The sequence below is a fragment of the Poecilia latipinna genome, unplaced genomic scaffold (genome assembly GCF_001443285.1).
Source record: "Poecilia latipinna isolate Pla-1442-1.1 unplaced genomic scaffold, P_latipinna-1.0 Scaffold1622, whole genome shotgun sequence".
NCBI classification, from domain to species: domain Eukaryota; kingdom Metazoa; phylum Chordata; class Actinopteri; order Cyprinodontiformes; family Poeciliidae; genus Poecilia; species Poecilia latipinna.
The window spans coordinates 83,399-101,789 of record NW_015114238.1 but is presented as its reverse complement, the minus strand read 5'-3'; the positions used below and the strand labels follow the sequence as shown (position 1 = coordinate 101,789).

The 18,391-nt window shown below is 37.1% G+C and overlaps 1 protein-coding gene across 2 annotated transcripts in view; it reads left to right on the top strand.

The window, feature by feature from the left end:
* srrm4 (serine/arginine repetitive matrix 4) overlaps positions 1-18,391 on the top strand; it is a 58,149-nt gene that overhangs the window by 19,973 nt on the left and 19,785 nt on the right. For both annotated transcript variants that reach the window (XM_015059346.1, XM_015059345.1), the window contains exon 2: positions 14,720-14,857. In XM_015059346.1, coding sequence (XP_014914832.1) covers positions 14,720-14,857 — 138 coding nt within the window. The remainder of the gene's footprint in view (positions 1-14,719; positions 14,858-18,391) is intronic.

Genomic DNA, 18,391 nt, shown 5'->3' with positions numbered 1-18,391 from the left:
TTATTTTAATAAAGTAAATAAAAAAATTATAAAAAAGTAACTGGGTCGAACCCCCCCCCCCCCCCCCCATTACATGTCCTGAAACGCTTGGGATTTGTCTGCACATAGAACCCGAGGCAAAGCAAGAACTTACTGTGAACTGCACAAGCAGCTGGGAAATAATACCTGACATAGATCTTATTAAAGAGACTTCCTGATTTTTGACGTACTTCTAGTGTGTTATATATTCTGATATATGTATTTTTAAAACTAAAAAGGCAAGATGTTTTAAATAAATCAGCCACAGCTGACACATTGCTGTACATGAACTTGTGTTTCTGCAGCAATATGTCAGCTGTGCAGCAGGTTAACTCAGTGTAATAGGTGGTTGGGCTGGTAATAAGAAATGTGTGACACACCTGAATGGACGCAACAAGAGATACAAGGATTTCTTACTAACACAAAGCTCAAAAAAGCAGATTTTTTTAAAATGTCTCTCTTTCAGCTATTCCTGCCAATTACGTTTAGCCCCTGTTAGAACATATATGCTGCTAAATTCGTATTTTAGACAAAAGTTGATGCAATTTTTGTTTCACTATTTAGCTGACCAGCGCCCCCTTTGGTTATTGTTCCATTTGGCCATTTGAATTGTAACTCCTTAGAACTATATTTTTGATCATGGCCACCAAGATGACACTCAGGTTTTTACGATGAAATACTTTTTTACATTATTTTTGCCAGGTGAAAATAATATTTGGGTCTTAATGCAACATTTTAATAAAGTTCTTACTGTTTTCTTGGAACCCTTCCATACTTGTGGACGACATTGATCTTTATGTCTGTCTCCTTAATAATCTATGAATTTATCTTGTATGACTCACCAATGACAGAAAAAAAACAAAAACACATTTGAATCAAATTAACAGGTTTTTTTGTGTTATTTTTGTGCCATCTGTTAATTATAACACCCAGAGAATGACATTGCTACATAAAACACAACTTTGACCTTTTGGGGATTATCTTTCTTTAATTAAAATAAAATTCTTCTGCTTTCAGAACAAAATAATGTGAAGACAAAGCCTCCCTGCTGTTTAAATATTTATTTCACTGTCTGACATGCGTAGAGTCACTTATTAATAATGGGTCCAACATATTTACATCTAATTAAAACTATTTTAGACACATACAGTAGCAGAAATTGTTATGATCACAGGTTTCATAAAAGCAGTGACAATAAAGACAAATGCTTACTGTAGCTGAATTAAAACAATGTCAGATACACATGAGGGAGTCAGTTTGTCAGTTTTTATTTACCCTCATTGTTCCTTCCAGAGGAACAGAGGTTGTAAAGTTAAATTGATCCCCCCAGGACCCTGACAGCTTTTGCCTTCCCACACATTACAGATAATGGAATAATTCACTTGCCCTTGAGCCCCCTTGCCGCGCATCCATACAGAACTTCTCATTGGGCTGCCAGCAAATTGAATGAACCTGCTTTCCATAAAAAGGTAATGGACTCCTTCAGATGGCCCTCTAAATAACTGGGATGAAAGGGGAGGTGATATGAACCAATTTATTATCTGACTTTGGAGAAGGTGCGCATGGAGGGTAAGGTCACTCTCTCATTGATCACCGGTTTCCCTCCATAGGGAAATGATTATTTTGCACCAACAAGGACTCAGGTCACCTCCAGTCATGCAGGATTTTTTTTTTTTTTTTTCCATTCAGACCTCTTTAGTTTAAATCTTTCAGAGTAGGCGGAATTAAAATTAAAGCACTTACTTTTCTTCCCCTCAAAAATCTGTGAAAAACTAAAAGGTGCAAAAAGCACACGGGTAAAATCTTTTACCTGAATAACTTCACGCCTTCTCCTTTTTACCCTGGAGGGAACAAGTTTCTATTCGGTCAATTGTGATGAACGGTGGAGCTTTTTTTTATGTCATGACAACCTGCACTGAACATTTTCTGCATGGTGCCACACTGTTAAAATAATGATGCTGGGCTGCAACACAAATCTCCCTGATAATTGAGAAGGGAGGCAGATGATAAATTGTCCATCTGGCGCACATTTCTGTTTACTGCCAGCTTGAAGCTGAGAAAAATAGGAATGTTTTACAAAAAGGGATAAATGCAAATAAAATGATATGACAGTAAAACATAAATTTAAAGATAGATTTACTTTACTTAAAGATTTACTTAAAGATAGATTTCCTGTGCTTACTTTCTGTAAGCACAGAAAGTCAATTTAGGTAAAAAGTCGATTACTTTCATAACTGCCAGATTTACAAATAATGAATTCAACACTTGTCATTTTAGTCTGCCTTCTATCAACTCACACAACACATTTAATCTTCTGATACAAGACAGGTAAGCAAGTCAGAGATCGAGACGCTCCACCATCTCCCAAGTGCTGATTGGTCAAAAGCAACCAATCAGAGCCAGGCAGAAGGTCTGAGTGCTGTCAATCATGCTGGTGTAATCAAAGCTAAATATGGAGAAACACCTTTGTGTTTCAGGGAAACTGTTTATCTGCCATCGTTCTACCTCATCCGAGCATTCATAGCAAACTTCGGTGTGGTGAACCAGCTGTAGCGTAGCAGAGAGATGGCAAGAACGATGCTATAACCCTCCTGTTGTCCTCCTGCAACATTTTTATTTTTAAGTTAGATGCTGCAACTTTAACTAAAAACTTGTGCATGATGTGTCTTAAAAGTGTCTTAAGCTGATGTTTAAAGGAATCACCAGATTCAGCCTCACAGAGAGACAGAGACAGGGCGCTCCACAGGAGGTAATGATGTATGTCTGTATATCTGACCCAGGTAATAAACATATGCTCCATATGTTCCTTTAAGCATAATAACATCTATTGATCATATTTTAGACAGACAGCCAAGACACAGTTGGTCAAATATAAACAAACAAATGCAATTCCTATCCTAAAAAAAAAAAAAACAATTCAATCAATAAAAGCAACCCAGTGACATAGACAGATTTAAATCCAATTACATAAATTTTAATCCAATAATGCGGGATATATCTCTACGAAAATCTACGTTTCTGCTGTTTTTAGCCAGATGGAGTGAAGCAAGTAAGATTTGTCTAGATATAGTTAAACGTTTGATGGTACGTTGCCGGTTTATTTTGTACAAGCTAAAAGCCTGTCTTAAGATCACATGAAGCATCAAAGCAGCCAGCAGCTCCCACACTGATTAGCATCAAGGGGGAGAAGTGGGCTGAGGCACAGAAAGTCAGCGGGGGTCTTGATTGCTCTCTCCTGCTGCCGCATTCTTCTTTTTTTAAGGTGATTATGTTAGACGTGAATGCTTGGTTGTGATGTTTAAAATTGATGTATCAATGTACCAACAGAGATGTTTTTCATGAACAAATCCATACATCCACAGTTGTGTGGAGTGGGTGGAATGAAAATACATGTTCCAAATTTTACTGTCGACATTCTTTCTGCGTGTAAATCGTACACAAAGCGTGGCGATTTGATGTATTGACTAATGTGTGTTAGTACCATACATGCACTGAGACGGAGAGAAAACATTTGCGAGCAAAAACTCAGAACAAGATGGAGAAATAAAAATTAGTGTGAGGCCATGCCATCCAGCGCAATTTGGAGAGGGTGTGGGAGGAGGTCCTGACTCTGCAGGCAGCGAGCAACGCTCTGGAACGCAACACGGAAACTCAGCTCCTCGGACTGAATTCAAATAGACGGTGAAAGCAACCCAAAAACAAAGTCGAACAAGCCCGGAGGCCTGATTCAAGCAAATGAGGAGATGGGGGGATTCAGCCGGTTGGCTAGCGGTGCACAGAGTCACATTTTTAGTATCAAAATGGAGGTGGATGTGCTGGATCTCTGCTGAATACTGAGCTTCCATCTGCCAGTGAAGCACACCTGATAGGTGGCAAGCAGAGAACAGAGAGGAGAACAGAAGGAGGAGTCACAGGGATCTGTCACCTGTTCATGTCTTTTGTGCCAGAACAAGTATAGAAATGCAGAAAGCACAGTGTGAACTTTACAGATGATTACAAAAAACGATTACCTAGAAATTGCTCTGTTATGTTTTGTTTTTTTTTCAAATCCACCAGAATAAAAAAAGTGTTTGAGGGCCAATTCTAACTTTTCCATAAAATCAATTCTTTCAATTTCTCTTATTTTGCTGAGAGATATTTAAATAATTTAAATAAGCTAATGTGTATTACTGCTTATAAAACATAGTTGAGAGAATATATTAAGTTTACAAGTTGCACTGTAAAGATTTCTTAGAAAAGGATAAACAGTGCTCTACACTTGATCTGCCTTTTATTTATTCTGATACATTTCCCTTCTTAATTTGGGCCATGATTTTGTGGACCTTTAAGTTTACAATAAGATACAATTTATGAGCTTTTCCTTTCAGAACTCGTCAGGAAACTAAACAGTGACGGCCATCAAAGTTTTTGGGAAGTATCCGCTTGACTCCAAAAGGGACTTGGCAAGTTTTGAAAGTGACCTTTAAGTCACAGGAAAGCACCTGGTTCCAGAAAAGGACTTAAGAAAAGCCTAATAAATTTCGAAAAGCTCCATCAACATTTCAAAGAAAGGAATATATTAGTTCCTAGAAGGTTCCAGAAAACAGAAAATGAGTTTGAGAAAAATACACAAAACGTTTGTAAACGTACACGGGAGCTGTGGGAGAGTTATCTCTAGCTTCTAGGAAAAATGTCATGTTGTGCTAACCCAGCTTTGAAAATGCAAAATGGAGACCTTTTTTATTTTCTGAATTTCTAATTGTATTTTCTGGTGCTGAATTGTCTGGTTGGCAGAAATCAGGATGGCTGACTGTGATACCAATGCTAAGAAGAAGCTTAATGCAAATCAGGACAGCATTAAAAAATGGTAATAAATTAACTAATCTGTGTGACCTGAAAAAGTGCTCTGCATCTGGACAGTTGTTTTGTTTTAATCATTTTATTACTTTTTTCACTTTATAAAAGTGAGATTCTGAAAGTAGAGAAGCCATCAGATTCTTAATTTATTTTTATTTAGGACGCATGCAGGTGGTATTTTATTTATAAGTGTGTTCATTAAAATGATCTCACAGAGCATCTGACAATCCTCGTTAAAGTGCCGTGTGCCTTTCCAGCATGGATGACATCATCAAAGTTGAACTGAAAAGTTAGTGAAATTGTAATTTTCACTTTTAATGGAGGAAGCTTTAAGTTTTGCTGCTGATCCCCAGATCTGTAAAGCTTCACAAAGCAAAACCTAAGTAATCCATTTGCGTTCACTTGACTCTTTCTACTATGTGAACAGATCTTGAGAAATGTAAAGATCTGATGTGAATAATTTAAATGAAAAACCAAAGCCATTCGCAGTTTCAAAAGCAAAGAGACAATTTGGAAGTCAAAACAAACTTCAAGAGTTTCATCTTCCTCTCACAGTTGTTGTTAATTGCCAGAACTCATGTGAAAGTTTCCTCTCTTCCACTCCAGCAGCGACGTGCAGATTGTCCCATTCGGCTCCATGCTACTTGTCGGGCCCGGCTGCAAACCCGACACATTTATTGACACAAATTAAGGTGAAGCCCTGGCAGCTCATTAAGCCAGAGGAGGGAGAATGAAATGACGAAGCAATGGGTCCCAATCTGTTTGCCCGTCGAGGTCCTTGCATTCAGACAGGTGTGCAGAGAAACCATTTAGTTTATTCCAGAAATTATTCCCTCAGAGCAACTACATGGAAATGTGATGGGGGATAATTGGAGGCTGGAGTTAGAAACAGCGGCTCAGGAGGTCCTTAATGCACAGAGATGTGGCTGCTGGTCTGTCAAAGCAGATTTTAAATTAGCTTCAGTGTCATGGAAAAAGTTATTTACAGTTTATTTTGCAGTTGCTGGAAAATATTGCTTGTTTAATTGGCTGTTAGATGGCAGTTTTATATCCTGTCTGTACTCCCAATTAATTGGGAGAGGTGTGCTGCAAAAGTTGATACTATTTGTTTAGTTTCTAGGAAAAAAAAAACAAAAACAAAAACTCCTGTCCTAATTTCACATTTGCAATTAAGCAGCAGAAACATCTAATTCTGAACCCATCTGTCAGCTGCCTGTTTGACAAATGACACAGGAATTTATTCAGATTTGTTTTTTCACAGCAGCAACATGGCGACCCGTCCAGCTTTAGACTTCCTACCAGCCATGGAGTTGAGACCAGAACATCCTCCCAATATAGTTTTAATGCTAATTAATCACAGGTGCACTGGGATTTTATTCCTAGCTGCACTTATATTACTATCTGCAGAAGTCTTCTTCAGTTATCTCCTTCACGTGGAAGGAAGATTTTAAATGTGTGGCTCATGAGCTGTTAATTACACCAAAATATCTCACTCCTACACACACTCACACCTAACTTCACACTCAGTTCAGAAACAGGGAAACTGATGTAAGATTTATGATACAAAAAGCCAGCAGTAAATGTTCTAGGCCACATGTGGGGAAATATAGATCATATGTTTGTCGTTCTTAGTTTATAAAGTTCAACCAAAGATCATAAAAATGACACTACTTAAAGAGAAGGCACTGAAATGAAGGCAATAAAGTGTTGACAGAGATACTAACCAAGCATTCGGCAGGAATTTTATTTCTATTTGTATATATTTTTGTTTGTCGGATGATGTTAAAATTCTTGTCGTATGCCCAGCTGCTGCTGACTTCTCTGTTTGGTGTGAAAGATAAGCAACAACCTACAGGAGATGCTGTCATCTTGTTTGGAAAAGCAAGCAGCACCATCTAATTATTTCCCGCCTCAGCTATATTTATGTATTTCACACATTACAATCAAACAAGACGCTTTGCCCTTATAATGCATTCTTCCCAGCAGCAATATATCATATGAAGATGTTTTTATATTTGCTAACATACATCATTATTCCTGCCTGCTTGCTCTCCCGCTGCTGTGTGCCTGTAGTGGCTCCTGTAATGAGCCACAGTGCAAACAGCACTTGTAAATCTGAGCACTCACACTGTGGATGTGATTTAATTTTTAGCTCTACAGAGACAAGGCAAACACAGACAGCTGCCAGTGAAATCCAGCAGGTTTTCCCAACTCAAGTGAAGCTCTTTGGCTGTAATTCACTGGCTAAAAGCATAGGATTTATTTACTTAAGGGGGTTCATCTGCTGCTTCACGTGTGCAGTTCTCCTAAATATAACTAGCACTCTGGGAGTAGTGCACTCTTATTTAAATCTATTAACCTGCTCACCAACCACAACAATTAGAAAATCCCACTCAGTCTGGTGTGATTTAATGCTTAATTTCAAGTACTGACTTAAAAAACAAATTCAATGCTGCATTGTTCCAAAACGGAAAATCAAGATCAAGAAAGCAATGATTACATTTGATAACAATAGACATGTTTACATGGACATGACTGGAATGAAATTGTGTCATTTAAATGCCTCAGTCTGAATATTCTGATCGGATTCAGTTCGACCAGAATGCTACAAAGTCCGCAAGTATTCCTACAGACAATAAGGTCTGTTTATATTCCCACTCAAGAAGCAGGCATTGTTGAAGTGCAATGATCTCTCTGATACAAAAATCAACCTGAGTGACCTTTGCTTGGAGTTGCAGCTCCTCAGTAAACTCTTCCATGGCCGGAAGCAGAGGTCCAAGCCGGTCGACTCATTTGTTGTCTTTCAAAGTGATTGCTGCCAAGCAGAGACTGCTTTAATTTGATTGATGTGTGGTTCACCAAGCCGTGGATTTGGTTGTAATTACTCTTTGTGCTCACCGTGATAAGGAAATTAATCAAGCCATTATGTTGCTCCCAGTTTATCATCAGGACACAATAATTGAATAAACCAACCTCACTTGTCTTCAAAGTCACTCCTGATTGTGGCGAACTGCAACTAGTGGAAGGTAAAAAGATGGAGATTTCACAAAGAGATGATCCAACCATCTCTAGGCGACACTGGGTTGTTATTAATTTAACATTTTTAGAATATTTAATTCATAAATCTCTGCAGTAAGAATATAAAACAAAACTAGATTGTCTTACTTTATCTCCAAAGACTCATACAGCCATAATCCTAAGACAGTGTAAAGACAAATGTGATGCTTCTCCAACCCTGAGGGTTGCTGCTATTTCCTCTTGTCCTAAAATGCATCAGTGAAACTACAGACCACCTTTGACCACGAGATATCAGAGCAGAAGGGGTGTTGAGTTTGGAAAGGTCAGATGTAAATGTTGCAGCTTGACAGCACAGCATTAAAATGCTCTGTAAAACGCTCCAGTAGCCAAAGTAACAAAGAGGCAATAAAGTGTTGTCTCTTATGTGGATTTGTTAAAAGTCTCTAAGCAGCATTCTGTACTGACTAGAGAGGATCGGGCTTGTTCTTTTTTTTTATTATCATTATTTTAAAGCTGAATACAAAATTCTGCATCATTTTAAAAAAAGATTCAGCTTTTTTCATTCTGGTGTTGTAAATATTACCATTGATTTTAAGACTGTTTGTTAGCAGAGAAGAAGTAACTTTACTTCCCAAACCACGCCTAACCCTCCATGTTAACTTAGCGCCCAAACTGCAACGTTTTAGAGAAGCTTGTTCCAAATCAGTTAATGGAAAAATACCAGTCTGGTTGTATTATAACTGAGGACAAAGAAGAGAAGGTCCCAGTACTAAATCCTGAGGTGCCCCACAGGATAAGCCCTTCACAGTCATCACGATCTGTTTTCAAAAACAACTTTTCTGCTGGAAAGAGAAAAGTGTCTACCAGTTGCTTCCTGGAGCCGGTTCATGAAAGTACTATTTGATATTTTATCCAAATCAGATGTTAGAAACTACCAGAACCACTACTGTGAGTTTCCCAATGTCACCTGAGATCATATTATGCTGTAAGTAGAAACTTCTCAGTAAATTGCTTCCAGTGGAGTGGTGCTTTCAGAAAGCAGACTGAAACTTGGGATTTGAACTTCTTACCAAGAGGCAACAGCCTTAACAGCCACTCTGCAGCCTTCAAAATGGACACCACTTTCTAAATGTCAAGGATTGATACTAAAGCATGTTTTGACACCTACTGACATTTCTCACAGGATCTGAAGACAGCCTTAATAATCTTGTGGTTGACTCTTTTGGTCAGATGCTTAATTGATTGCCGCTGCTTAATTGCAGCACTCTGTTCTTCGTTGAGCAGAATGACCGTAATAAAATCTCTTAACTTGTAGTCAATTGCACTTGACCTAAAAGCATCCGTTTTAATGTCACACTGAATTATTTCAACATGTTTTGAGACCCAGCAAAGTGAGAGATGTGTCTCATTTTCCTTGTGTTGCTTTAATTACACGCGTCCTTTTAGCGGTGATGAAGTTGTACTTTACTTTAATCGGGAACTTGGACAAACATTCTGACTGTAATTTAAAGCTATGTGACTTGGGACCACCCAGTTGGGGGTTTTTAATTGTGGTTGTAGATCATCTCTTTCCCTGGTAATTATCTCAACTATCATCACTCCTATAATAACGATGATCAATTGTTCCACATCTCCCTGACAGGGATAATGAAAAGTTTATTAGCCTCCCTCAACCTCACACAAGTGGCTGGGGAATACTTAATTTACCACTGGAAGTGAAGAAAAAGAAATATGTGCATCAGTTCTTCACTTTTAGTGTCTTAACATAAATTCTTCCTAAATCTCCGCAGCTTGTTCTGCATTGTCTGACGTTGGAGGTGTGATAAGTCTATAAATAAGTAACTATGTTTATTCAGACAACTTGGCAACCTTTTTTTTAAATAATTAGCTTGTTAGACTGAGGAACGCTCCACTGCATTTAGCAATGTTTGAGTAAAAAGAGTCAACATTTGTTTTGTGTTTATTGGATGAACTAGTCATCAAGTTTAAATGGGTTTATAACCTGCATATATTTGGAAATTTAGCTAAAAAAAAATAAATAAATAGATGGCAGGATTCAGTTCAGATTCTAAATTTTCCGCCGTGTGGAACCTGATTCATCCAGAGCCAGATGTTCTTTTTGTGCTGTCGCTTCACCGTTGGTTGTATCGATCCTTTCTGGTGCGTTTCCTGACTTGTTTGCCACAGTTTGTTATTCACTTGCTCTCATGGGCATGAGGAGTCTTGACTTCCTCAATCAGGGGAATGGAGCACCTGTGTGGATGCCATGGCAACCAGGATAACGGAGACACAAACTTGAATGGATTTCTGGATGCTGGTTCCTGCAGTGAATCCAAGCTTCAGATACTCTTCATCAGCTTTTTGTTAGTATTTTTTTTTTCATCAATCTTATAGAAACATCACCAAAAAAAATGATTTTACCTGTATGACAATCACTAAAGAATGAATTAATCTTGCTAATCAGTTGTATCTTTTTATATCTTTATTCTGTTCTCATGTTTGCTGCTATGAAAAAAAAAATGTCTGGAGTAGTTTCCTATGTATTTGCAAAACAAATTAGATTCTACCGCATCAAAATTTTCTCTGAGATTCGAAAATTCCAAACTTTCCTAAGTTCAAACTCACATAGATTACAATGAAATGAATTTAAATTTATTTAATCAGGAATATCAATCAACATGATACCAGATTTAGCCAAAAGAGTTAATTTTTATCGTCAACTTAAAGGTGTAAAGAAAAACAGTTGATACACTCATTAAAGGAACACACACATCATTTACAGCAAATTATAAGAAATGCTTAGTAATTTTACTAGTTGCAATTAAAGAGACAATATCACAACCATATAGAAAACATTTAGTAACTCAAATATCTTAATTTAAAACATGAATGCAGTTTTGATAATTGAGATGCCACTGCTTAAATGATTTTCTAAAACAGTTCAGTGGTGTGATTTTTCTTAATATTAAGGAATCTGTATCTCAGATATTTTAGTAAAAGCAGCAGCTGTTTTAAAAGCATCAATATTAGTGCATTTCTGAAAGCCGAGTGGGAATATTTCCAAAAGGAATACGACAAACAACCATTTGAAGCAAAACAGATATCCTACAAATTGAAAAAAGGTTCTTATTTTTGTAACATGGAATAATAAAAGGGGTGATTTATTAATGCTTTAGTAGATTCATATGGGACTGATAATAAAATCTTTAAACTTCAACCACTGAAGTGTGTTTTATTAAATAAATAAGAAAACAGGTAAGTTTAGGTTTAACTGAAAGTTGATTCATGCGCCACATGAACATCACACGTTCTAGTGCGAAATGAAAGTGTATGAATATATTCGGCAAAAGTGATGATATGTTAGCACGTTTTGCTAAGTTAGGCGTTAGCGCACACCGAGGTGAAAAATCCCACTGTCTGTCCCGTGTGCTGCGTGATTTCGAGCCATCTGTTTTTTTGTCGTCAGCGGTGAGGGAAGAAGCAGAGAGGAGCACCACACTGGGAGGAGGTGGACTCTGCCCTTGTGACAAAGACTGGAACAAGAGGAAGTGACAGGATGATCACTTCTCTTTTTTCAAAGAATTTCTCATCACAGAAGGAGGTGTGCTCGTAAAGCGTGACTCATCTTCTGAGAGGAAGGGGTCAAAAAGTCAGAAAGTGGAACGTTTTCCCATGTCTGCACTTTTCCATGCAAACATTTCTGTCGAGCTGCAGTTCAGCTGCGTATTGGGGCTGACTTGATCCCACAGTCTCACTTTTACCTGTTTCAAGCTGTTTCATGGTAAACAAACCCTGCCCGGATTTCCCAGGATTAGTGTCCACATAATTCTTCCTCATCAAGCGAGCTGTCATTTAATCCGCTCCCTACTTGCATTCGTTTAAAGCCTTTTTGTCAGCTACGTGCTTCGCATTGACCCCTCCCATACCTCTGGCTGCTTCAGAGACCGGAGGAAGTGGATGTGTACAATATGGCGCGTGAATGAGGGAGAGGTGAAAGAAAGGGATTTGTTGAACAGATATAAAAAGTGTTTATGGCTTGAAAGGTTCAGGCTATAAACATCAAAGGCCAGATTGAAGGGGCAAACATTTGTTGTTGTTGAAATTGATTTCATTTAGAAGTCGTCAACTGCTGCTCCTAAGCTAGTCGCAAATAACAAAAAAGCAGAAAGAAGTCGAATGAAAGGAGAAACCTTTGGGTCACTTTCCATTCAGCTACACAAAGCAAACCTTTCTCAGCAAATGTTTTGCCTTTTCTCCTTCTGTGTCGAGATAATTGTGTGTATATTGTCCAGATGTTCACAGGAAGCAAGCAGCTTTTATTTCTACTGGCGGGAACATAATTAAACATCTTCATGCTGAACAAACAAAGAGCTCCACATTCAATTAAACCTCCCTCTTGTAATGGTGACGCCACTTTTAACAGTAAATCGGAAAAGATTCAACAAAGGGTTTTATTGTTTTGTCCTATCAGGATGAGCTGAAAAAAAAAATCTGATTTCAAAGGGAGTGAAACAAAACAGTGTGCTGCTGGTCCAGAGGATGATATTCACTAAATCACATAAAAAAGTTTCCAAGACGATTAATTCCACAGTCCCATTTTTGCCAGTATTGTGGAAAAATGAACAGGAATATTCAGAACATTATCATTACAGTTTTATGCAAACTCAAATTGATCAAATTTAAATGCTAATAGAGTATGTGAGGAAAAAAGATTGTAGATAATAGTATTTATTAATGAGTGATGCAGTAAATTACGCCAGTGTGGAGAGGCCAGATTAAAGCATGTCTTCTTCACTTTTTTGAGTTGATTATTTTTGTAATTCTTGCTAGGTCATTAATGTCAATTATTGCAACTAATTTGGTTTAAAACTCTGAGGAGTTACATCTTTTAGTTTTCCTTTGGGACTAATAAGTATATATTCATCTTTCTGGAGAAATTTGATAATCTCAATTCCTTGGGATTTCCTAGAAGCAGCTAACTGGCTAGCTAGCTTTGTAGCTAACAAGCTAGCTACAAAGCAAGCTGGCTGGAAGGCTGGATGGATGTTTAATGGTTTGCAAATAGGATTTTAAAATCTTCAATGCAACATTTTTTTTAGATCATGAGATAAAAAACGTACCTGCAGATTTTATCTGAAAAATGTATTGCAATATTAGCCACCATTACCAAGCTAATTACAGGGTTTAAAACCGTTTGTTGGCTGGAATATGAGCAGGTTTTAAAAATTAGGTTATTTTATTTCTTTGTAATTAGCTGTTTGCGCTAAAAAGTTTCCAGTCAATCCCACAACATAAATAGAACTCCATTCCACTCATTTAATCTTAAACTTTTTTGTTTTTTCAGGTTGTTGTACTAATTTACACATCAATTTTCAGAAAATACAGTGAAAAAAGAGAAGAGGTGATTTAACTTAAATATATTCCATTAATTGGTCACAAGTAGTCAAATTAAGTGTATTCAAGTTAATTTATTAAGTTGTCATGCTAAACAAACGTAAATAAATTCAGTTTGTAAAGTTTCTTCTGACCAATTAACACATTTTTTGAAGTTGGAGCTCCATCCTTTTTTCAGGGTACTTTTGAGCATATGTTCAATAAGTTATTCTTCACATACTCAAGTTCTTTAAATACTTATGTAATCCACTTAAACGCTTTTTTTTTTCATTTCAGACGTGTATTTGGCCCTACAAGGAGAAATTTGTCCAATCACCATTTTGTTTAAAGGTTGTCTTCCTCATCAGCCTCCTTGATCAGACTAATCATCCTTCTGGTGGCTGTCTTATCTCCCTTAACACCTTCCCCACACTGGATCATGTCGAAGCACGCAGTCTGCCGTTTTACATTATTAGATCCCTGTCAGGGGGCACTTCCTCTGACTCTGAGAGGCCCCCGAAAATGAAGGCGAGGAAGATAGAAACCGACGGCTCCTGCCTGCTCGGTGCAGCGGGAAGCGGAGGAGACGGTGCTGATGGACTAATCTCTTGCTCTGATTATCTTCTCATTACAATCAGACTGGAGCCACTCGCTGAAGAGGAGAATTTGTAATTACCGTCAAATCTCTCGCGACTAAAACAGAGAATGTTTATCAGGGCTTTAACTGCGGGCCCACATCAAGTAACTCAATTTATCAAATCATTTGTGGATGAACATTGTTTGTGGAAGGGTTGTTGCAGTAATACGTAGAATCAGGAAATTATTTGTTTTACCTTACTTTGGTTTTTAATACATTTAGTAAGAATTTGCTAAATCCATGCAAAAAGCAACTATCTGGGATTCAAACCCAGAACCTTCCTGTTGTGAGGCATTTCTAACAACTGTTACATCATACATTCAGCTACACCACTGAAACTACAAAAAAAGGGGTCAGGGTGTGGAATATTTAATTATTTTACTTTGCTAGCAAAAGGAAACCTTTTTGCTATATTTGATTAAAAAAAATCATAGTAAAGACGTGAAGGATTTTACCTATTGCTACAACTTGAGTCACTTCTACCTGGAAACAAAAATACTTAAATGTCAAGGCAGCTGAAGCATGTACATAACTACACTTCAACTGACGTATCAGTTTGACTTGTAAATCACTGACCTCAGTTTTTCCTGGAGATTAGCTGCAAGGAGGAAAACGTGGGGACTAAAACACATGGCTAGTAGACTGGAGGGAATAACGTTTACCAGGCATGCTAAATCCTCTTTTCCACTGTTGTCTGATGTAAGCTTTAGGTTTGTGGAGACTAAGAAAAATAACAACAAATGTTGACATTTTGCTGAAGCGCTAAAAAAAAAAAAAACGGTTTCTGTCTAAATGTGTCTTTTCTTTCTTTTTTTTTCTTTCCTGTTTCCTGTGCAGCTCAGAAACAACAACATCCTACCAGCCGCTTCAGACAGACGATCGGAAAGCCGCTGACATGCGGGTGGACAGCGCAGACAGGAACGGCTGCATCAAAGGAAGCGGACGTAAACACCACAGCCACCGCAGGGCCAGAATGTGAGTTAGTCTCTGTGCTCTCACTGATGCTAAAATGAAATGCTTCAGAAATCATCAGGAGGGTTTCCTAAGCTCAAACAACATGCACTGGGAAAAAGATAAGAGGACTTAGAAATCAATCCATGTTAAAGACGTAGGAGTTTTGATGAGAGTGATGTGAAGCTGGTGATGAATGGTAGGGGTTTGTTTTTGTTTTTCTGCTTAGCTTTTGTAGATCACAGTGCTTATGATAAACCGCTTCCGCAGTTCCACAGAATTCCTTCAGGGCCTGACTCTAAGTGAGAAAAAACAGAATAATCTCTGTATTCTGGTGGATTGAAGCAGAAAAGTCTTATCAGATCGACTCTGAAGGACAAAAAGAAAGAATCTGGTGTCAAACTTTACTGTGCATCATTAGGATTTTCTTTTAGGGAAATCTTAACCTGGAAGTCTCCTTCACATGCTAGTTTTTTTTTCTTCTTCTTCTTTTAATCAGAGGAAAGGAAATCTTCACTAATATAAAAGCTTCAAAGCTTTTGCAGCAGCACAGCAGGGGGAACGTTGAGATATAAGCACATTTGAGGTTGCATCAGTAACATAAAGCTCAGTGAATTTTATCCTGCAGCAACTGTTGGTATTAAAATTTTACAATGAATAAAACACAGAGGTATGCAGGCGTCTGATAATAAAGTTTCTCTCGTATGCAGTTAAATAACTAAGAGTTATTTGGCAAAACCCCAAAAGTACGAGGGAAAAACTTTTTCCAGCTTCTGCTCCTCTTAAAAATGCAACTTTTTAACATTTTTTCTTTTTTTTTCTTTCTTGAAGCCTTTTTTTTAATTTTTGTTTTCTTTTATACTTGGCACCTTCGGCTGCCTGATGCAACAGCTCTGCGGCGTATCCATTTTGGCTGAAAAGTGGCCCCAGTGGGTCTTGACTTCTTGGAAAGCCTCCACTATGAAACACTGTGGGAATTAACACTTTTCTCTGTGTGATTCTGTGTGATTTATACCAATGTGATTGATGTGTTTTCATGTATGCTTTTCACACTTCAAAACTGCCTTTTGACTAAAAGGAAAGTGAACAATGACAACTTCAGAATGTGGTGTCGCTGCTTAGAATATATGCAGAGAAAAAAAAAACAAGACATAATTAATTAAACTGCATGAAAATACATTTTGAAAGTGTATAACACTTATCAGTATGTATTTCTGGTGTTATTTTATAATCATACCGCTGCTGTATATCGAAGACATTTACATATTTATAACTTTCTTTAACACTTGCTAACTTTATCTCTCACTAGTTTTTTGGGGTATAATTGTATTTGAATTGTTGGGTATATGTTTGTTTTTTTTCTTTTATCTTGTTTGATTTTTTGCCTGGGGACTGCAGATGAAAAATAATTAACATTATTTCTGTCAAAAAAAAAAAAATAATAATAATAATAATAATAAAATTCCTCCTAAACCACAAAACCATAAAATATAACTGGACTTAACCAGGTTTTCACATGCTTCGAAGCTTATAATTTAACAATGGTCACTTTACAGGATTGGTTTAGTATTATTTCATTTCATTCAATGCACTATGTCTAAACAGCTCAAAGCACCTGTTTAATTTGGCAAATATTTGGTTTAAAAGTGAAATTTTAATTAAATCTCTAGAAATGGTTCATATTTCATGGTGAAATCAGAAAATGTTTTACAGAAATGATTTGTTGTGGGTGTTACAAATTCCTTGTGTGTAAATACACATCAGTGGCATTTGTATTTTATATTATCACCCAGGAGAAAGGAAAGCTTTTTCTGTTTCTGTGATAAAAACAGACACTACACATCAAAATTATATTATAAAATAGCAACATTTTGGGGAGAAACGATATGCCTAAGCCAGTCTAAGTCATACAACATGTCACAGTACAGCAGCATATAATTCCTGCAACATTACATTTTGTTCCTCACCCTCTACCTCCATTAAATCACGGTCTTCTAATCTTGCATAAGGAGGTTAATTCTTACCCAGTTTACACAGAAAGCCACCATTAACTCCTGCTAAGATCATCTCAATTGAAGGCATGGTATTTACCAGTTAGGTGCACATTATAATGGCTTCTGTGGCCATAAAAGGCCGTTTTGTTAAGAAATATGACTGTGTTCACCTTAACTTTTCTATGACGCACGGTTGACAATAATACCAAATGGCAGACCAAAAAAAGCACTTAAAACTAGAACAGTTTTCCAGGAAATTGCTCATACACCCAACTTTTTGTGCAAGTAGCTCTGAAAAATTTCTATTTTTAAGAAAATTACACTTTCTCCTCTTATAAACATTTGTGATTTTACAAAGCTGGATGTGAGGGAAAAGATCTGGGTGCGAAGAGTGAAATGGGTTTTCACCAGATTGTTCCTCTGTGACGCCGTGTGTTTAAAATTCCTAACAGGTCACAAACTACTGTGCCCGGTATGAAGGCAGGAAATTGGGTCACATCACTCGGTGTGTAATATCTTTACAATGGTCCCCTATGTGTCCAAAAAATACTAATAGAGGAGACAAAATGTTTTAAAGGCCGTCTTCCATCACCCGTCTGCTGCTCCATTACCAACAACCCAGACATTACTGGTGGCCTGGAACCCGACTGTTCACTGCTTTCAACCACTAAGAGAAAACATAATGTTTCATACACAGGATATCTGGAACAGATCCGTGAAAAGTCAAGGCTTTTTTTTGTTTGTTTTTTTGTAAGATGTTACCGCTGATTAGTTATTTTTCCACCTGAAAGGGTGTTTTACTTTTTAAAACATTTTCAAACTCAAGGCTTTATATTTTAAAACCTTTTTACAGGCTAAAGGTTTTTATAAAATGGAACTCTTTATTAAAGCATTTAATTTCTCATCTCATTGTATGATTGTGTTTTTGTTTTGTTTTTTTGTTAAGCAACACATTTTTCATATTTCTTAAATGGAGTGATGTGGGTGTTTTTTGAGGTGGACAAAAACATAAGGAAAATCCAAAAAACCAATCTCATAATCAAATTGACAGAAAATTAGACTGGAAAAATCCAAAACAAACTTCTTCCAGCTGGGAAAAAAATGTTCTCCCCATTCATGAGGACATTCACAGGGACTATGCTGTAAATCTTAAAATTTAAAAACATTCAAATTAGAATATAAGACACGATGGGGATCTTTTCATCTTGTCTGATTTTTGTGTTTTCAGTAGCTATAAGCAGAAATGATCATAACACAAATAAATACTTAATCTATACGTGGTAACGTTTTAAAATCTTGATGTCTTTGGGCGCTTACCAGTTATTTAATGTTTTTCCTCCATTTGAAATGTTTTTAATAATCTAAAATTAGATGAAGATGATAATTTAGGTGGAGTTTTTAAATATAACACAACATAAATGCATCCCACTTGAAAATCCTGGCAATTAAATGTACTAATCTAATCATTTTCATTTCTGTCTCGGTGTATTCCAGGAAAGAAAAACATTTCAAAAGTAATTTCACTCTAGTTGAGCTCAGGTTACACTTTGTTTTACCAAACAAA